This window comes from Equus caballus, chromosome 13 (assembly GCF_041296265.1).
Source record: "Equus caballus isolate H_3958 breed thoroughbred chromosome 13, TB-T2T, whole genome shotgun sequence".
Lineage (NCBI taxonomy): Eukaryota > Metazoa > Chordata > Mammalia > Perissodactyla > Equidae > Equus > Equus caballus.
The window spans coordinates 3,906,452-3,928,693 of NC_091696.1; the positions used below are offsets into that span (position 1 = coordinate 3,906,452).

The following is a 22,242-nucleotide window of genomic DNA, read 5'->3' on the forward strand; positions in this document are numbered from 1 at the left end:
GTTCCCTTCCCGCTCTCCACTCTAGTTTGAATTACACACATGTACGCACATGAGCATAAAGAGTTTTAGGTCATTAAAAAGCATCGATCTGGCCTTCAGAGCCTAATTTCATTTTGTTTTCGACATTCATTGCCCTTCTCAGTTTCACCCAGAACTCGAAGGCACAGACAGGCCTCTACTGGAAAAGAACCCCCAGGCATCACCAACTGGAGTTTTGGTGTCACACCTCAGAGAGGTCAGTGTCAAGTGCACGCGGCCTGGCAGCCCCGGCCACAGCTCTGGGGCCCGTCCCACGCCTTCAGATGAACACCAAGTAGAGAGAGTGATTTCACAGATATGACACCAAAGGCACAGGCAACAGAAGAAAAAACAGACAAGTAGGACTGTGTCAGACTAAAAAGCTTCCACACAGCAAAGGAAACCATCAACGGAGTGAAAAAGCAACTTGGGGATGGGAGAAATATGTGCAAACCATCTATCAGATAAGGGGTTAATAGGCGAAATATATGAGGAGCGCCTACAACTCAAAAGCAAAAAAACTAATAACCCAATTAAAAATAACTTAGAGACTTAAACAGACATCTCTCCAAAGAAGACACACAGATGGCCAACAGGCACATGAAAAGATGCTCAACATCACTCGTCACCAGGGAAACGCAAATCAAATCCACAGTGAGGTATCGCCTCACAGTCGGTTGGAATGACTATCATCAAAAAGACAAGGGATAACAAGTGTCGGCGAGGATGCGGAGAAAAGGGGACCCTTGTACACTGTTGGGGGGAATGTAAATTGGGGCAGCCACTATGGAAAACAGTATGGCGGGTCCTCAAAAAATTAAATATAGAACGACATTATGATCCAGCAATTCCACTTCTGGGTATTTCTCCAAAAGGACTGAAATCAGGATCTCCAAGAGACATTAGCACCCACAGTTCACCCATCAGTGATGTCCATCAATGAATGAATGGGTAAAGAATATGTGGTATACGATACAATGGAATATTATTCAGCCTTCAAAAAAGAAGGAAATCCTGCATATGCAACAACGTGGATGAACCTCAAAGACATTACACTAAGCGAAATGAGACCATCAAGAAGGACGAATGTTGCATGATGTCACTTATATGAGGTATCCAAAATTGTCAACCTTATGGAATCAGAGGGCAGAATGGTGGTTACCAGGGGCGGGGGTAGGGAGAAATGGGAAATTGCTAATCAATGAGCATAAAGTTTCAATTACGCAGGATGGATAAGTTCTAGAGGTCTGCTCTACACCACCATGCCCACGGTTAACGACGCTGCATTGTGCCCTTAGAGATCCGTTGAGAGTGGTTCTCACGTGAAGTGTTCTTATCACGATAAAATAAATAAAAATGAAACAAATCAAATCAATGATGCTCTGATGTAAATTGTTTTTTTAGAAAACCCACTGGGGAAGCATATAGCAGAGACATTATTACTGAAAACAAAGTCAAATGCATTTTTGCTAATCAAAATTAAACGAAAATGAAAAATTCAAAAAACTTTCAAAACAATTCATGAATCAAAGAAGAAATTAAAATACGAAATATGCAAGAATAAGGAAATAATAAAGAGCTTAATGGAATAGAAGCCAAAGAAACAGTAAACAGAAACAGCAAAATCGGTTCTTTTAAACAGATAACAACAGACAAACGCCTGGCAAAATAAATCAAAGGAGAAGGAAAAGAGAAAAGATAGCAACACAATAGGTTAAATAGGAGGATATTACTACAACTATATTAGGGATGAAAAAGTCGTAAGAGATTATAACGAACAGTTTTATTCTAATGACTTTGAAAACATATGTAACAGATAATTTTCTAGGAAAGCAAAAATTACCAAAATCAACTTAAGGCGAAAGAGAAAACTAAATCAATAATCCTTAAAGAAATGGAGCCAGGAAACAGTCTCCGAGCCCAACGGGCACAGCCCAGGCCTGTCCCCACTCCTCCGGGCAGAGCTCTGAGCCGCGTCCTCACCACGGACACGCTGATTCAGAGAAATGAACGCAGAGAAATCTGCCCGTTCACTTTCTGTGAACCTCATGATTAAAATCAGACAAGGGCAACACAAGAAAGACACTCAGATCAACTTTACCTATGAACGCAGGTGGGAAAATCCTAGTTAAAATACCAACAAACCATATCCTGCGATGCTAAAAAAAAAATCGATGGTCATGAAGGGTCAAGAAGGGTTCCAGGAATTCAACCACGGCTCAGAAAACCTCCTAATGTGGGACCCATGTTCACAGATTCAAGGGAGAAAACGCGTGACGATCACAGATGCGGTAAAAGCGTTGGCAAACTCCAACAGCCACTCACAAAGAGAAGCACACGACCCAACGATGGGAAGGAAAGGAGTCACCATGGCAACAGTGTGAAACTCAGGTGTGGGCTCGTGGGTAACTGATCTATTCTGTACTTTTCTGTATTGTGGAAGTGATCCATTATCTTTAAAAAGGGGGGGAAAAGAGTGCTCACTGGGGATGGACATGGGGCTGCCTGTGTGTCTGGAAAACACAGTATGAGCATGAGTCGCAGAAGGGAAGACTAGGTTCCTCCCGTCTGTGGGACCGCAGCGCAAAAGGGCCCAGCAGCGCCCCCGGCAGACGGGCACTGGACGGGAGGCGGAGGGCCGGGTGCGCCTGCAAGACCCAGCTCCATCGCCTCCACACCCCACCTCGACCCTGGAACCCCGGCTGTCCCTGAGCCAAGCCCGGGCAGGGAAAGCCCCTCACCTGTCGCTGGGCCCCGAGGCCACTCCCTCATTAAACGTCCCCTCACTCAGAAAACCCAGAGGTATAGGACTCCACGTGCTCACGCCTCTGCCATTTGCCCCACATGGACAAGCCACTCATCACCCTCCGAGGCAGCGTCCCCCGGGGGCCTCTGTTGCGCCCCGCGACGGTGGCAGAGCCTGGTCTCCCCGCACAGCCCCAGCCTCAGAGCCCTGTCACCCGTCAGCGCACAGGTAATCGAGGTCACTCGGCTGTGCTGATGTCAATAGGAGCCAGGGAGCGCACACGGGAGTGACGGGAATTCTGGGCTCAGCCTCCAGCCTGGGGGGGGCCGGGGGGCGGTGGGGAGTGACTCCACAGCTTCGCTGCCCCTGACCAGCCTTCCATCTCCCTCTCCACGCCTTTAGCTCCTTTCTGCAAAAGCGGGAGGTGAGGACACCTCCTCCTGACCCCTCCTTACAGGACCGTGGCGGCCGTCTAAGAAGCACACAGGCAGCAGCGTGCTTTATGAATGGCCTGCCTTCCCATGCGAGGATACACAGGGATGAAAAGTAAAGCTCTGTGCACCGTGGGGGCCTTGAGGCCCCACGTGTCCTTCCCCGATTATGGGCAGTGGCCACCCCCTTGCCCTCAGCTCAGCCTGGGGTCAGCACCACATTCGTATGTTCTTATACAGAGGGCTTAGCTGGACTTTACACACGTGTCTACACGTGTGAAGCATGTGGCAGCAGTTCCTTCGCTGTCACGGTTGCCGTGTCCCCTGCACCCACACACTGCACCTCCCCTGCCACGGACTCGTGGGTGCTCCCAGCCTGTGAGAGTACAAACAAGGCCTGGAACGCACGTGTCCCGCCCTCTGTGTGAAGGCGTTTCCCTGTGGCGTCCCCTCGGGAGCGGGCCTGTTGGGTCCCAGGACGTGCACGTCCTTATTGTTAACGCCGAATAGTTCTCCCAAGTCCCACAAGCAGTGTGTAAGGGTAGAAATAGTGCTTTTTATAGAAATGGACGTTGGAGACTGAGATGTGCTGCCGTCTCTCAAAATGGGGAGCTGGACATGCCCTGGAGAAGCAGGGAGCCAGGGGCAGTGCAGAGGCTCCCACCCAGGCCACGGGCGCCCTGAGACGTCTCCCAGACCAGAGCTTCCCAGGGGCGGGGGACTAAAGAAGTGGAAACGCCCTCTGAGACGGAAGGAGGGTGTGGCAGAGGCGCAGAGCTGACCCCGGAGGCACCTGGGGGACCCCCTGGGTCTTGGCTCCGCAGGGGAGGGCAGGTCGACAGGGAACCAGCTGCCTAAGGGGCAGGCGGGGGCAGCAGCCGGGCCGTACTCACAGGTGCGCCTGCTTCTCCGCCAGTTCTTTGGTCTTCTCCTACAATTATAAAGAAAAAAAAGCAAGCATGAGAAAAACAGGATACCCCGGGTTATGTGCAAAGAGAACACCACCAAGTACACGCTACACCATCCACAGAGACACACAGCCCGTTGCACCAGCCACCCCGCCCTGTGCTGTTTACTCTAAGCCATGCTGGAAAGAGCATGCTTCCATCTGGTTCAACATCTTCCCGTTCCATTACTGAATACGACCTACGTATTTCCTACGACAGAAATATTTCACGACCATCCAGCTCACACAACAACCGGCCGTTTCAGAAGGGTGACGACAGGCCACACGCTTTACAGAGAGCAGAACGAAGATCCCAGGGACGCTCCATTGGGCAGCTGCATCCATACACCTTTAAGTGTCGGCCACAGTGCTCATGAGGAGAGGAATACGAGCTTGAGGATTTACAAACATATTTAAACGTCCCCACAGGGATTCAGGTTTAGCCCACATTTTCTGTCACTTGTAATCAAGCAACGATTCTTGCTTCAGTAGCAAGGTGTCATCTGGGAAGCGTGGCCTCACTGCTGACTGTCGCTTCTTCTTCCAAGACGCACACATTGCCCTGCAGTTCATAGAATGCTCCTTCACGAGTCTCCTGCACCCTCAGCGGCCTCAGCCGTGACGCGGGATGCAGCCCCACGTCGTCAGGGTTGTGTGGGAGTTAAATCAAACAGTGCCTGACTTACTAGGAAGCATCCGGCCCCGAGCAGACTCAGGAAAGGGCCAGATCCACGTGGAAACTCACAGCCCCTAACGTCAGGGCTCGGTCGCCTCAGGCCCTGCTGTGGGCAGCTGCCACCCTGCACCGACTCCACCTGCCCGTGCGCACGACTGCACGGAGGGGCAGGGACCACACCGCGGGGACACTAACATCAAATCCCATGCAGGACACAGGGAGACACGGCTCGGAAACCCACAATGCACATGGATCGCTTGTACAAACCTTTGGAGTGACAGCCCACGTTGGCTTTTGCTTTTAAAAAGTTTCAAACATTTTCAATGTGGGTTTTAATCTGAGGAATCTATCTGGTTTCCACACAGCCAAATGGTTTCCTCTTCCCAGGTCTGCCCCGGGGTAAGCAGGACCAAGATTAACAGGGGTCTCTGAAGGACTGTGTGCAATCAGAAGCCATCCTCTAGGACCCCGGGGAGTCCATCACTGGAGGGGCAGGAGAGGGGCAGGGGCCGTGAGTGCAGGGCCCAGGCGGCCTCACTCCCACCCTCGCCCTGCCGAACAAGCTGTCTGTGCCCGGGCTGCTCTGGCCCCCGGGGGAGGTCTGGCAGTGCCCAGAGCCATTTCTGTGAGGGGAGGGGGGGTCCTCCTGGCACGCAGTGGGTGAGGCCAGGGATGCTGCTCAACATCCTACCGTGCACACGGCGGCACGACAGGAGGAATTCTGCCCAAAATATGCCGGGTGCCAAGGTCTAGAAACCATCCTGGAGAGAAGCTTTACAACATACAAAAGTCCACCCGTCCGGCGCCCTCACCAAGTCGACAATGGGGTGTTGGCAGCGGCTCAGCCTGTTCCCAGCAGAAAGGACGGTGTACACAGGCTAGATGGGGGCTCAGGGCTCCAGGGCACCTTGTTACCGGGCGCGTGGAGACGCTGGGCCAGGCCGGGCCACGGGGAGGGACACAGGGCCAGAGCTCATGCAGCCACCCACGGCCGACCCCACAAGGCAAAGCACCACAGCAGACCCCTGAGTGGTCCCGCTCCCCCTGCTTGCCCGACGGGCTGGGAGGCGTGGACAGGCAGGGAAGGCTGGCCCTCGGTCAGAGGAGGGACTCACGACCTCCACCCTGGCTGCCGCAGCTGCCACCCAGCTCCTCCCATGGCCAAGGACCCCGGACAGTGGAACTGCCCCACCCCTGCGACTGACCCAGACTGTCTCTCGGATCGACTTCGCTATCTTGAGCAGGAGCTGCCCGAACGAGCCTGGCTCGAGGCGGGTGGCCGAGTGCTGGATGCAGAGGCAGAGGAGGAAAGCAGGGGTCAGCTTGTGGTCATCGCCGCCGGGCTCGATCAGCGTCATGATCCGCTGCAGCAGCGTGTCCTCCACCTCGGGCTCGAACTCCAGGTGCAGCTGCCTCGGCCGGGGGAGGGCGGCCCGCGCAGCCCCCGAGGCGCCCCGGGCCCGCAGCACAGCACCACACAGCCGGCAGCTGGGCGGCCCGGCCCGGAGGCGGGCCAGGGCCTGGGCGGGCAGGGGCTGGGCCTGTGCCGGGTCCTTGAACAGCAGCAGGTAGTAGAGGCCCAGGGAGAGCAGGTCCCCGTGGCGCAGCGCCACGGTCCGGCCCCCCAGCTCCGAGAAGTTGACGGAGACGGGCGCCCCCGGGATGGGCTCCAGGACCAGCCGGGCCCCCGCCTGCTCTCGGCCCGCAGGCTGGCGCCTGCGGATGGTGCAGTGCAGGGGCAGGATGTCGGGGGCCGACAGGCTGATGCTGGGCTTGCTGGAGGGGGTCCTCTGGCCTACTGTGTGCCGCTCCCGGTTGAGCACGTACACCAGGCTGTCCTGAAACACAGACACCAGACATCAGGGGCAGGACAGCACCCTGGCAGTTCAGTCAGTGAGAAGAAAAGAACAGGTGTCCCAGTCCTCGGCACCTAGCTGTGTGCTGGGCCCGCTGTCCCCGGCTCCCGGTGTCCTGCTGCTGGCCCCCAGCCTGCCCCACACTGGGCACCCGCCCTGTCCGAGGAGGTTTCCCAGGGCAGCCTCGGCGGCACACCAGAGACCCAGGGCCGACTCCAGCATTCAGAGATGAGAGGCTAAACGAGGGCATCTCAACACGGGCCGAGCGTGGCCAGCCCCCACCCCGTGACCCACGTCAGGCTGTGTGCAAGCCCCTCCCCCGCTGCTCCAAGGGAGCTAGGAAAGTGCCCCCAAGAACTGAGCGCCAGGAGGCCTAATGTCGCCAAGTGTGCCCTGAGGGAGCTCTGAGAACAGGAGGGAACGGAGAACGGGGAGGAGCAGGCTTCGACGTGGCGGCCACACAGCCGGCTGCTAAGGGTCAGACCCTTCCAGCCAAGACGTGGGTCTTCGTTCCAACAAAAGCCATAAGAAATGCGGGCTCGGGGAGGGCCAGGCGGCCGCCTTCTGTACCTCCTGAGAAGGTGTCCTGCACCCGCTCGAGGCTGAGCCCACTGAGCCACTCCCTGGGCAGCCAGCCACCTGGAAGAGACTGAGGCCTGTGCCCTGGCACCTGCCCAGGTCCCTCCCCAGAGCCCCGGCAGGAAGTGGCCTGAGGCACCGTCTGGGAGGCGGGGACAACTCTTCCAGAAGGGACCTGGGGACAGGCAAACACTGGGCTCCTACGTCAGGAGCTGGGAGGTCCTCGGCACACACCTTGCTGCCTCCCACTGAGCCCTGAACACAGGAATGCTCTGGAAGCAGACGGCAGGGGAAGCCCTCACCCTCCCAGAGACTAGGAGGGGCCCAATGTGGTGGACCCCAGCCGCCCCGTTTCTACAGCCCCATCATCAGAGCAGGAGCTGGCAGCGGCTGAGCCCAGGACCCCTGCAGGAGGCGGCGGGGGGTGAGGGAGCTCACATGCTGCTGGCTGTAACCCTGCAGGAGAAGCAGGTGGGGCGACTCATAGAGCGAGTAGCGCATGGCGTCCTGGCCCGGCTCCTCGGAGCCCTGGGCGGCGGCCTGGCTCAGGCTGGTCTCACTGACCGTGCGGCGCAGCCGGGGTGGAGGGGGGCTCCGTGCGCCCCCCGGGACCAGGGTCGGGGTCCCCTTGGCGCGACTCCGCTGCAGCCTCCGGGCCTGGGCGTTGATGCCTGAAACAGAAGCCACACAGGGGAGGGTCAGAGCCTGGCTGAGGCCACCTCCAGGCCCTTCTGACTTCAGATCTCAGGAAGCCACTGCTCCCAACAGCAGGCCCCATTCTGTCCAGCAGGGCTGGAGGAGGCCGCAGGACTGACCACATCCTCACAAGGCCAGGCTCCCCCTGAAGAGCCAGATAGCTGGGCTGTCCACACCCGAGGCCCCTACAGGAGCCCTGTGGCACACCCAGCATCTCGGCCCTCCCCTCAGGTGAGGCAGGGACTCCTGCCGGGTCACCGTGCGGGGGGCTTCCATGTGGCCGCACCACCCCAAAGCCCTGCCCAGCCACCTGTCCCGTCCTGCCAGCCCACCTGTGCACGTATGCGTGCGTGTGTGCATGCATGTGCGTGCGTGCATGCTGTGATCAGGTGAGATGAGAACCATCCATCCTCCTCCCCTAATTTATGAGGAGGAAGCAGTCAACTTGCCCATGTCACCCGGGCCCACTGAGCCGGCTGGTCTCCGAGCCTGCCTGAGACACGGCCAGGTCAGAGTGTGCACACACACTCAAGCCCATGCACACACACAAGTGCACACACGCACACGTGCACACACAAACACACCACGTGAAGGACTTAGTCGCGCACACCAGGAAGCGCTCTTTAAACTAACGCTGCTGGGAAGCTGGGAAGCCACATGGAGCCCGTGAGCGCCAGTCTCCCCTCACTGTCCCCATTCCCCCACTGACCCCAGGCCTTTCTTTCTGAGCCCTCAGCCAGTCCCCCGACACGGCCTCCATCTGCCCCCATCTGCAGCTTCTCTTCCTACACCCCCTCCAAAGGAAGCCAGACAAAGCCCGAGGACGCGAAGGGCGCGAGGCGCTGGGGCCGGGGCAGGGCTGCCTTACCCGAGGAGACCAGCCCGCCCTCCCGGAGCAGGCCAGCTCGCTGCAGCCTGCGGGGCCGGGGCTGCGGGAGGTGAGGCCAGCCCACCGCAGTGCGAGGCTGCTCCCGCCGCCGCCGCTGCAGAGCCAGCCAGCGACTGGCAGACAGAGAGCCGGGGGTGGGGGGGAGGGGGGGTAGGGGGAGGGGGGCGGGGAGCAGGGGGTGAGGGAGGCAGAAGCCAGCCCCAGCTGGCCGTGTCCCACATACTGCCCTACGAATGGCAGAGCCCCGGCTGCAGCATCACTGCACAACCACAGGGCCACATCGGAGAGAAGAACATTCAAAGCCAGTCCAAATGCTGCTCCAACCCCCAGGCTCCTCCTCATCTCGGCCGCGGCTGCAGGAGATGCACCTCAGAGCCGCCTTCCCCAAGTCCTGGGCTCCTGGGACACCGGCAGAGCCCCAGAGGGTGCCCTTTCCTCGTGGACTCCCAGGGGCTTCCAGAGACCCCCGATGGGGCTCAAGTGATGGGGGCCAGCGTCCTCGGGGGCTGCAGCCCATGTGGATGGAGCTCACAGCGAACCGGACCCCACTCCTCTAGGTGTGGCCCCACACCACCGGCAGATGACCCCTCCCAGCCCCCAGGGCCGGGTTCTCTGACCCCGCTGTCTAAAACAGTATCCTCACCACACTCAGGACCACCCTCAGCCGGGGCTGCCCACACTGGCCTGGCCGGCAGGGCCAGCATGCAGGCATGATCCCGAGCACCCTGCTGGCGCACAGCCGTGTGGACCCTCACACACACGTGGACACCCGTGCAAGGATGGCCACCGACCCCACACAACCCCCCGTGGGGACTATTCGTTCATAGGACGAAGATGCTGCGGGGGAAAGCAGGGGCCAAGCGTGTGCCCAGCGGTGGACGGAGAGGCAGAGAGTAAAGTGCAAGGCCTCCTGTTTACACGCTTAAAACAGCACGTCGAACACCACTGTGTACTGCTCACGGGTGTATATGTGTGCACGTGAAGCTATTTTCACAGATGGATAGAAAACGCGCACAGCAAATTCAAGAAACGACTGTCTTCCAGGTGGGGAGGAATGACCCTGGGAAGGTACATAATATAATGCATTAATACATCTAATAGAATAAATACATCTAATAGAATACATCTAATAGAATATATGCAATACCACGTCCTACATAGAAGAGAATGCATTTTATTTATTTACTTCTTTTGAGGAAGATTAGCCCTGAGATTAGCATCTGCTGCCAATCCTCCTCTTTTTGCTAAGGAAGACTGGCCCTGAGCTAACATCTGTGCCCATCTTCCTCTATTTTATACGTGGGACGCCTACCACAGCATGGCGTGCCAAGCGGTGCCATGTCCGCACCCGGGATCCGAACCAGCGAATCCCAGGCTGCCGAAGCAGAAAGTGCGAACTTAACCGCTGCACCACAGGGCTGGCCCCTACATTTTATATATAGTTTTATACAATGTTTTACTCATTTTTTTTTAACTCTAAATAAATATGATAAAAAAAACTTTATGTCAACCCTGGGAGATAGGTCCCCAGGTGTCAGATTATTCTTTATACTTTATTTTTAAAACCTTTCTTAAAGTAAAGCCCATAAGCATTCACAGCCCCCTCACTTGCTGTGACCTCCTGGCTCCCCCCGGGGGGCGGGAGACTTGCATGTGGAGCTGCGGGGCCGGTCCCCATCCTGTCCTGACGAGCCTGCCGGAGACGAACCGCCAGCCCCGCGTCCCCAGTGAGTCACTCTGAGGAGGTGGTGGCTTCCAGAGAGCCTACAGGGACAGTCATGGTCTCCTGACTGACATTGTCTTCCAGTGTCACCATCATGAGACCGGGCGTCCTGGCACAGCCCCAAACTGGGCGGATCTGCCCGACCAGGAACAGAACCTCCCATCTGGCTTCCTGGTGGCGGTGACAGGAGGGGGCCGCTTGGGCAGAGCGCAGGTAGAAGCACTCACAGAACCTACCCACGCCCCTCCAAAGACGTCACATGTCCCAGTGGTGCATGGCATGGCCTCTTCCAGGAGCTTGGCCCACGGTAGCCCTGCGGCGATGTGGGGCTCCCCATTTCCCCGTTGTATATCTGCTCTCTGGCGAAAAAGCAGAAACACACCCAGCAGGGGAATGAAAGCAGGGGTCTGGAAACGGCAACCCAGAGGGGCTGCTGGGCTCCCCCGAGGACACACACAGGACCGCCCTGCCCCGTTCCCACCTCAGGACACACGCAGGGAGTCGTCTTGTTCCCACGCAAGGACACGCACGTCACCCGCCTTGCCACTCAACATTCGCTAATACACAGGGAGGCCCCAGACTCAGAAGCAAAATCATCACTCTCCACCATCTTAAGAGGATAATGCACTGGGAGAGATCCTGAAACAGCCCCTGCTGCCTCCCGAAGAAACCACAGCTGGGTCCACAGGCTCCGACTCGGGGTGCTCTGGCCACGCTGACCCACCCTGAACTGTTTGTCTCCGACATGGGAATTGGGGGGGCGGGGCTCGCAACCAGCAGACGGTGTAACTTGACAGAGACGGTGAGAGAGCGTGAACGTGCGTTCACAGTGCACCGTTTACAGAAAGGAGCTCGGAGCTTGCCCTGCCCCGGCGGCCGGCTCTAGCCAGCTTCCTGCCCTGCCCAGAAGGAAACCTGCAAGCTCACGGCTCTGCAGGCAGGAGTCCCCCGTTCCTTGTCCCCAGGATCAGACACTCTGGGTGAGGCAGCCAGCTGGGCAGGGAAGGAAGGGGTAGGGGAATGACACCCTGGGCCACATGGCTCTTCTGCATGCACCCGTCCTTGCCCCTCCACAGGAAGTACAGACGTGCGTTCCGCTGGCAGAGAGGAAAGGACTTTTCGGGTACCAGGGGTGGCAAGATTGGTGTTGAAAACAGCCTGCAGCTGTCATGAGAGCTCTGGGCATGGGCTCTCTGCTGGCTGCAGAACAGCCCTGGAAAGAAAAACACAGCTCTTTTCCTGAACGTCACTAAGTTCGGGACAGTGAAGTCACCTGTAGGCTTTACCTCTGGATCCTGTTGGCTCTTCCCTCCCTGGACGCTGAAGGTTTGAAACGATACACACAACTTGGAAAACTTTCTGTTGCTTACACGCCCTCCCCCGGGGCCGGAGGAGGTCTGGAGATGCGATTACAATAGGGGACTGATGGGAAAATGAGACATTGCTGTGTTAGGAAATTTTACTAAAATTGGGGGAAACGAGAGTATTTTTAAGTGGTCCCTAGTAACAGCTGGGGACAGGCTGCTAAACTAAACTCTGCAGTAGCTGCTGCGAAACACAGGGGTCCGACTTGCCTTAAACAAGTCTTTCCGAACCATAAGAACGTTTTCTAAGTCAATCAAGCAATCCTTGGAGTAGATGTGAAATTTTTTGTATTGGAAATGTACAAAGAAAGACCTAGTTAGGCACAATCTGGTAAGCACCTATCTACTCCATGGCCAGACTTCTTCTGGGCATTTTGCATCTGATTCCATTTCCTTCTTACAACGGACCCTACAAAGGCACCTCAGTGAGACGGGAATATGTTAGCCTCGCTTTTTAGGACCAATCCTACCACTGGCGAAAAAATTTCTAAAGTAAATGTATATTTAACACCCCCTCCCCGATTAGGAACAGGACAAGGATGCCACTTGTGACCACAATGACCACCTCTATTCAACATTGTACTGGAGGTCCTGGCCCGTACAACAAGGCAAGAAAAACAAACGAAAGGTCTAAAGATTGAAAAGAAAGGAAGAAAAATATAATTATTTTGCAGACAATGTGATTGTGTATACAGAAAATGCAAAACAATCCACGGACAAATTATGGGAATTAACAACTGAATTTAGCAAAGTGACTAGATATGGTGAATATGCAAACTTCAATAATATTTTTAAACACTAGAAACAAAGAGAAAAGGATATGTAAAAAAAGTGATACCATTTACGAAAGTGTCAAGAAACATAAAACAACTAAGTAATAAATCTACCAAAAGATGTGCAAGACCACTACACTGAAAATTATAAAACACTATTGATAGAAATTAAGGCAGACCTAAGGAATAGAAGGATATACCAAGTTGATGGGCAGTAAAGACGTCAGTTTTCCCCCAACTGGTGTGTAAGTTCAATGCCATGTAATCCCAATTATGGTTTCACTGGGGTGGGGGGGTGGTGCGGTGCAAAGTGATAAAACATATATGGTGATGCAAAGGGCTAAGGTAATCTTGAAGATCAACAACAAAGCTGGAGGACGCTACCAGATAACAGCCTTATTATAAGCTTCGGTAATTAAGAGAGTGTGGCATTGGTATAAGGACAGACAAACAGACCAGCGGAACAGAAACGAGTCATGTATCCAGAAGGGCTGGTCTTTTCAGTAAATGGTACTGGGTCAACTGGATCTCCACGTGGGAAAAAATGAATCATGATCCCTACCTCACGCCACCCACAAAAATTAATTTCAGGTGGATTGCAGATCTAGCTGCGAAAGGTAAAACAATAAAGTGTTGAGAAGAAAGCCCAGGAAAATATCTTCATGACCTCGGGTACACAGAGATTTCTTAAATCAGGGAACAGCGCTAATCACAAAGGGACAATGGATCATGGATGCTGTGAGGGCACTGGAGTGGTTACAGACAGTGACAAGTTCAGCTCTTTAAATGCGAGGCTTAAATCAGTCAGAGAAGCAGCAAGTTTTCAGAGGGGTCCTAAAGGAACCCCTCGTTTCTTGCAGATACAGTGCCAATCTCACCAAAAATCAGATACAAAATGTAACTGCGTGGTTTGTAGGACACAGTGTAAACTGGATTCGCAGTCTCACCAAGCCCCTTGTGCGAAAGTTAAGGCACTGACCGGGAAGAAGTGGGGCCCTAAGACCTGGCACGGGGAAATCTTGTGGGCTCTCACGAAGCTGAGCAGCTGGAACCCTGGACTCAACCTGAGCCTGCAGGAGGGGGTCCTCGAGAGGACGTGACCGCCAGGTGACCCGAGAGCTGGCCCTGGGCAGTCAGAGGCTGCTCACCCCTCCCCGTCCTTGGAACGTACGCTGTGCCCACCGTTCCCAGCATGGGAGCTGCGCCAAGGAAACGGCCTTGAGAAAAGGCGGGGCTGAGACCATCTGGATGGGGTTCACGACGGAGCCCAGTTAAAGCCTCTGTACAAACTTTGAGATCCTGGCGGGTGGCTCCAGAGATCTGCTCACCTTGCAGGTGCCCAAGACGAGCCTTGAGAGTCCCCTTACTTATCCTGCCTTTTTCTCCAGTCTCTCCTTGCCCGAGTGAGTGCCGGGCCAGTCTGCAAACCAACAGCCTCACTGGCCAGGAGAAGCAGCCTGCCTCCTGCGTCCGGAAGGACTAGCCTCCCCCTGCTTCAAGAACCTACAATAACCTCACGTGGGCAGCCGCGAGAGGATGCCTACCCCCTGAAAACCCACCCCTACCCTTATTATCACAGCGTGGTGGCCACTGAATGCACAGGTGTCATGTTTTAGAGGCAATCAGAGTGACAGAGAGCTCAGCAGCACCTCCGGGCTGCAGGCAGGCTGCCCTGACCCTGGAGGCCCGGTGACACCCGGAGAGTCCACAGCAGATGGGTCTGCAGCACAGGGCCTCAGGCCGACCTCAGGGTTTGGAGCACGTTGTCTTCCTTCCTTTTGAGAAACAACTCCTGACCCGCTCCTGGGTCCTGATGGAAACTGAAGGTCTCATGAAGGGACATTACAGGACCCCACAACCTGGGTCCCCATCACCAACTGGTGTGGTTTCTGCTTTCCTGACTGGACAGTAGGTGAATCGAACTTCTCTTTAACAGACGGTGATGATGGGGCTGGCCCCGTGGCCGAGTGGTTAAGTTCGCGCGCTCCGCTGCAGGCGGCCCAGTGTTTCGTTGATTCGAATCCTGGGTGTGGACATGGCACTGCTCATCAGACCACGCTGAGGCAGCATCCCACATGCCACAACTAGAAGGACCCACAACGAAGAATATATAACTATGTACCGGGGGGCTTTGGGGAGAAAAAGGAAAAAAATAAAATCTTTAAAAAAAAAAAAAAAAAAGACGGTGATGGCACACTGCAGAGTGGGAGGAGATATTCGTAGACACATCAGAAGAAGGACTCATATCCAAAATCCATATGAAAAAGGCAGACAACCCGATAGAAAAGTAGACAAGAGCTCTGAACACATACCTCAAAAGAATAGCCCAAATGGCCCTTAAACATATGAAAATGTGACTAATCTCACTGAACATCAGATATGCAAATTAAAACCTCAAAGCAATACCACTACATGACTGCTGGACCAGCTAAAACGAAAAGACAGACAACACCAAGTGTGAGCAAGAACACAGAACAATTAGAATTCTCACACACTGCTGGTGGGAGTGTAAACGGGCAGAAGCACTTTGGGATAAACCGTGAGGCAGCATGTCCTAGAGCTGAACAGACGCAGACCCCAGGACCCGTCAATGCCTGTCCCAGGCGGGTGCTCGGCAGAAATGCGTGCACGGCCGTGAGACGAGCACGAGCTCATTCATGGAAGCATCACTCCTGGCAGGCCCAAACCGGAGACAAGCCCATGTCAATCAGTGACAGAATGACTAAACAAATTGTGGTGCATTCGCACAATGGAATACTGCACAGCAACAACAGTGAAGAGATTCGTCTATGAGCAATAAAGCAGATGTCTTAAAAACACGACATCAAGCAAAACAAGGCCAGACACAAAAAGGTACATATTATATGACTCCATTTATGGGAAATTCAAGAACAGGCAAGACTGAACGACAGTGCTGGAAGTCAGGCTCGTTGGGTCCGTGCTAACGATTAGGAGGGGATATGAGGGAGCCTGCTGACGTCCTGTTTCTCGGTCTGGGTGCTTGTTGAAAATGCCTTGAGCTGCACACTTATAATCTGTGTACTCTTTTGTTTGCATGCTATATTTCAGGGAAATGCTTCCTTTTAAGAAAAGGACATCAGATATTAAGATTATCATATGCAAATGATAAAACTATGCTTACCCTGTTTAAAGAAATAAAAAATCTTGAAATATTGGTAGAGAACAGGAAACTAAAAACAATAACACCAGATTTGAAAAATAATTAGGACAGAAACAGAAACTACCATTTCAATGGAGCATATCAGACACAACAGAAAAGCGAATTAGCAAACTAAAAGACAAGTCAAAAGAAATTATCCCGGGGGCTGGCCCCGTGGCCTAGTGGTTAAGTTCAGCGTGCTCCACTTCGGCAGCCTGGGTTCAGTTCCTGGGTGCAGACCTACACCACTCCTCGGGGGCCATGCTGTGGCTGCGACCCACATACAAAATAGAGGACAATCAGCACAGATGTTAGCTCAGGGAAAATCTTCCTCAGCAAAAAAAAAAAAAAAAAAAACACCAAGAAAATGTCCCAGACGTGCTGCAAGGAGACAAAGAAGAAACAAGATTATATGAAGGAGGTTAAGAGATAAGGAAGACAGAGTGAGAAGGTGTCACGTGCGTCTAAAGACAGCTCTAGAAGGAGAGGAATAAGACTATATGAAGGAGGCTAGGAGATGAGGAAGACAGAGTGAGAAGGTGTCACGCGCGTCTAAAGACAGCTCTAGAAGGAGAGGAATAAGACTATATGAAGGAGGCTAGGAGATGAGGAAGACAGAGTGAGAAGGTGTCACGTGCGTCTAAAGACAGCTCTAGAGGGAGAGGAACAAGAATGGGGCAAAGGCAATACTTGAAAAGAACATGGCTGAGAATTCTCCAGAACTGAGTGAAGAAACCAATTCACAGATTCACGAAGTCCAATAAAAGGAAGAAGAAAGACATCAGGAGAACACTATGGACTAGCACCCCTCGTGAATACAAATGTGAAAATCTCCAACAGAGACTCGCAAACATGTAACAGGATTAAACAGCAGGACCAACGGGGCTCGCCCCAGGAAGACAAGCTGACTCAACATCCCCAGATGGATCGCTGTGGTAACTATACCGACAGAACAAAAGACCAAAACGACATGATCATGTACTAAATGCCACTGCATCACATGCTTTAAAATCGTTAATTTCATATCAGGTAAATTTTATTTCCATTCAAAAGTCAGGCTTTAAACACCCTGGTGTGAAAGGCAAGACTATGAAGCTTTCAGAAGAGAACACAGGGGAACAACTCTATGACCCGGGAGGCAGGGAAAGACTTCTGCCACAAGACCAAAACCAAGACCGACCGAAAGCATTAACCAGAGAGAAAAGAACTGACAACGCCAACTATATTAACAATTTCATTCATCAAAAGACAATACAGGGGCCGGCCCGGTGGCGCAGCGGTTAAGCTCGCACGTTACGATTCTCCGCGGCCTGGGGTTTGCCGGTTTGGATCCCAGGTGTGGACACTGCACTGCTTGGCACACCATGCTGTGGTAGGTGTCCCACATATAAAGTAGAGGAAGATGGGCACAAATGTTAGCTCAGGGCCAGTCTTCCTCAGCAAAAAGAGGAGGACTGGCAGTAGTTAGCTCAGGGCTAATCTTCCTCAAAAAAAAAATAAAACAAAATTATTAAAAAAAAAGACACTATAAGTAGAGTTTTAAAAATCAACCCACAGACTGGGAGGAGATATCTGCAACACATCTTTCTAGTAAAATGCTAGGATCTAGAATAAAGAACTCCCACAAATCAATAAGAAAAAGACCAAACAACAGAAAATTATGCAAAAGAGCAGACCAGGCACTGACATCACATGTAGGATTGTAAATCAGTAAACTGTTTGGCCCTGTGAGGTAAAGCAGAGATCCGCAAACTCAGCGTCCAGCAATTTCCCTACAGGCGCCCGCCTCAGAGGCGCCCCGTGTACCAGGACGTGTGTACACGATGTTCCTAGCAGCACGGTTCACAGCAGACAGATCCCAGGCCGCTTGCAGAGTGGATCAATAGCACGATATCCATCCAGTGGAATACTATGCAGGGAAAAGGAATGAATAAAGCCCAAGCAACAAGAGGGCGACTCTCACAAACATGCTGAGAGAGAGCAAGACACGAAAGAAACATAAATCCATTCACGTAACGCTCAAAACAGGCGAGACGAAACTCCTGTGTGGGTAGACATACACAGGTGATAACACCATAAAGAAAAGCGAGAGAATCCTCCTCACGAAACCGGGACGGTGGGCGCTGCCGAGGGGGCAGGGACGGGCTGAGCTTCGGGCCACTCTGGGTGCTGACGACGTCCCGCTCCTTGCCGATTCCATGCTGACCTGAGCCCTGGGAGCGCTTTACGCCCCCTCCCCAGCCACAGTCCCACACCCCAGGCAGCCTCGCTCCGTGCCTCCAGCACCTCTCCTCATCGCCCACCCAGGGGGCCGCCAGCGCTTCCCTCCCACAAATGCCCGATCCTCGGGCAAAAGGCGAGTGTCCCCAGCACCCCAAGCCTTCCCTCCACCTACGACGGAGGAGATCCGTGAAAACTTGCACCGTACAATGCCCTCCTGGACTCCACCTACAACACCTTATTTCTTAAGCTGGGTCCTGTGTACACAAACAGGTCATTCACTATTCTGCATCGACTTCACGCGTGCTTGAAGAATTTCACAGCAAAGACGAGGACGGCAAGGAGAGGCAGCTACAGAATGCAAATATCAGTGGTTCATAAACATTCTAGAAACTGCTCAACCTCACAGATACTAAAGCTAAACACAAACTTCAACAACAGGGTATGTTTTTCTCCTGTCAAATTAGCAGAGTTTTAAACGCTGGAATCATATGACAGCGAGGACGAGGAGAGACGCACATTCTCAGAAACCGCTGGTGGGAATATCAAACGGCACTGACCCGCCCCACATTTTAAAAAAGCTACAGAGACGTTGCCAACTCCATCAGTGTCAGACACGGGGACGTCGGTACCTACAACGTCTCCGTCCTTCCACAAAGGAGCCCCACTTCAAGTCACCATCGTACAGAAATAATCAGAAAGGAGTCAGTTGCGTACTAAGATGTTTATATAAGCACTATTTATAAACAGAGAAAAATAGGAAACATCCTAAAAACCCACTAGGGACGTGGGAGATACACCTGTTCACCGGCATTAAAACTGATGTTCACAATATGAGGAAATAAGTATATTAACTAAAAAACAGAGGATATATATAGCTATGTACAGGTACATAGGTTGATTTAAATTATGTAAGATGATAAATGCACAAACGAAGAAAAGACTAGAATGAACGGCACCAAAATACTAAAAGCGATTCTCTCCAGGAGGCAACTTCACAGATGATTTTTACTCTCTTCTTTACACTTTCCCTTATTTTCCAAGTTTTCAACAATGGGTATGTCTTATTTTTTAAAGTGGGGAGAAATTACATTTTCAAGTACTGAAGAGCATTATTTTCATGGTAAAACTTGGACGTTCTCCCACGACTTAGGGTCTTAATGAGGGAAGAACATCCCCTCCTCTCCAGAAGCAACGAATCACCTAATTAAGATAATGGGTAACTGAGCAGATGAAATGCTTTAGCCATTTGTTAGTCGCAGATGGAAATGGAACCTTCCAGAACTGTGCCAAAGAAAGAGCAGGACGGCAAAACAAGGAATTGTCTTCAGCTGAAACCAAAGGCCACGCTGATTCCCTGCGACGTCTCTATACCCCATCTTAGCGAGGACCATGGTCAATATTCACGCTAACAGCTGACGCACACGGGGTCGCTCCCCACAGGCGCTAACGACCTAGAAGGGACAGTCCGCATCTCTACCAGCACGTCCGTTCTCTGGATCCAGCTGGAGAACCAGCTCTTTCGTCCCTGAGCTTAGCAATCTCTATCTTGTATTAAGTGCCTTGGCTTTTCACGTGAGAGGAGGCTTCTGGGCCCCCAGAGCTGGCCACCCCGCCCCGTGCTGCGTCCCCATCCTGACGAAGCTTCGATCGCAGTCCGCAACATCGTTCTGAAAGATGCTCTCCACGACTGATTCAGGTTGGAAGGGAGAGTTGAGGAAACTGCTTTGAAAGTTGAGCAAAAGGACAAAGAAGAGAAACTAGGAGAGAAAAGATCAGAAAAACCCACACCAGTCCAGGAGACCCAGAACCTGAATAACAGAAGAGCCAGGAGACATCATCAAAGGAATAATACAATTTTGCAGAACTGAAGAACACGAGTTTTTAGAATAAAATGTCCCATGGAAAGTCTAACATACAATAGAGGTAAAAAAATGCATAAAGGGTCAAAATGCGCAAATGGATATATTTTAGTGACCTTAATAAGATGATAAGAGACTTATGGATGATATAAATAAATATGATAGTTAAAAAAAAAATAAAAGTCTAACGCAAAGGATGAAAACACACCCCCACCGAGACGCATACTGAGAATTTTCAGGACCAGCCCGGGGCGGCAGGCAGCGTGGAGAAACTATATGTGCTTCCAGATGGAGAAGAAAGAGATTAAGTACAAAGGATCAAGAATCAGGACGCGCTGCAACTGCCTACAGGGGCGCTGAATGCTAGAAGACACGGACCAGAGCCTTCAAAACTCTAGGACAGAAAATTATGTTCATTCTAAAGCTCTGTACGCAGCTAAACTATTAATCAAGCATTAAGGAGGAATAAAGATCTTTCTAGACAAAGGGTGTTTTAAACCATTTTAACTCTCAGGAAGCCACTGGGGGACATACTGAGTCAAAACGAGGGCGTCACCTAGAATGAGGAAGAAGGGAGCGAGGACGAGAAACAGGGGTCTCCCCGGGAGAGACACCCAGGGGATGACAGTCACGCGTGGGCTCCGAGAGGTGCAGCCCCGACCGAGGCAGCGGAAGGCCGCAAACGCTGAAGCTGATTCTGCGATCCTGAAGAGAGAGACGCTAACTGGCCGGGGGAAGGGAGATACTGAATCAGTGAGAAGTACCAAGAAAAAGAACGAGCAAACAAGCAATAATGACCATAATTAATTTCAAAGACTCTCAAAGTTGGACAAGAAGGAAAAGCAATCTTTGTATTTATCAATCTTCCGTTGTGAAAACTACACCTGGTCTAGAAATGTAAGCCCTGCTTACTGATCGAGCCAGAACTGCGGCTGGACCCAGAGGACACGGAGAGGGGGCGGGCTGTTTTGAACGAGGGATGGTGAAAAGAGCCACATCCTCATCTTCGTGGCAGGACGTCACTAGATAACGCCAGAAATTTTCAAAACCAAGCAGTAGCAGGATAAGTTTGTTATTTTAAGATGCGGAATTAAATGCCAAAAACGAAAGAGTTCACAGTTGGAAGTGGTTCCCTCTGGGGGTGCAAAACTGGGAAGAGAGGCCGGCTAGGGAACTGCTGTTTGTAGTTTGTTTTGTTTTGAATTAGTGATGAGAAAGCGCTGCTTTCACTGTGCACATACATAACCATAACTTTGGTGAAAATAAGTTTTTAAATGTACATACTTTTCAACCCACTAAATGAATGAATGAATGAATGCATGCTTAAATGGTATATAGCTCATCAATTCCTAGGCACACTGTTTTTACATTTTAGCATCTTTGAAGCTGGAAAGCATCCTATATGCATGTGGAATGCCAGCCAGGCAGCAGCTGTGATAAGAGCTTGGTTGTTAGGCCTGGGAAGGCAAGATTCTGCAATATTTCAGTCATTTATGGGCCATTTGAAGAATGAGTGTTGTGTGCAAACTTGCAGAATTTCATGCCAGCAGCTTGGAAGAAAATCCCAGAAATGACAGTGCGGCACTCTTTCAAGAAATGCCACATCGCCAGTCTTCTTGAGGGCACAGAAAACGCTATTGTGGGGAAAGGTGCACACCGACAACTCCGAGTTGAAAAGAACTACACTTTGAATTTACTTCACTCATATTTATCTTCTTATGTATGCCCCAAACGAATACAGATTAAAACCCACGTTTAAATAAATCTTTAGGTTTACTAGAGTTCTTTACATAAGTACAAAACTAAGAATCCTAAGTAATAATAAAGTGCTGTGTCCTAGTTTAACTTGCAGTATTTTTTATCCTGGTGATAAGCCAGTACTGATGATCTTACAATTGATAGTGTCTTTTATTTAGTGAAATGCAGTATATACAGGATTATCTACTGCAAAGTTGCTCTTAAAGATCCCAATATATATGTATTTTGTGTATTTTGCTCTATCCACACCACAGAATATTCTATAATCCCTAAAACGAATTAACTAGAACTAGAACAGATGATGTGGGGAGATTTCCAAAAGGAGTCTGGTAAGAAAAGACACAGAAAACTAATACGTGATCTCATCTTTAAAAAATGAACTTTGACAGAAAGCATGTGTATGTATAAGTTTGAGTAAATCACACAGGAGTACCCAAGCACAGAGAAACTACAGAAGGTCACTGTGGTAGCAGCCCTCTAAGGTGACCCCCACGACCTCTGCCCCCTGGGATTACCCGGTGACTATGTTCATGGGCGAAAGACTT

At 52.0% G+C, this 22,242-nt stretch overlaps 1 protein-coding gene across 3 annotated transcripts in view; it reads right to left on the reverse strand.

The window, feature by feature from the left end:
* Positions 1 to 22,242, reverse strand: part of RADIL (Rap associating with DIL domain) — a 69,726-nt gene that overhangs the window by 19,155 nt on the left and 28,329 nt on the right. For 2 of the 3 annotated variants that reach the window (XM_023655187.2, XM_023655188.2), the window contains 3 exons: positions 7,691 to 7,923; positions 6,023 to 6,655; positions 4,089 to 4,126 (listed from right to left, as the gene is read on the reverse strand). In XM_023655187.2, the coding sequence (XP_023510955.2) occupies positions 4,089 to 4,126; positions 6,023 to 6,655; positions 7,691 to 7,923 (904 nt within the window). The remainder of the gene's footprint in view (positions 1 to 4,088; positions 4,127 to 6,022; positions 6,656 to 7,690; positions 7,924 to 22,242) is intronic. The other variant, XM_070230692.1, reaches the window with a different exon arrangement.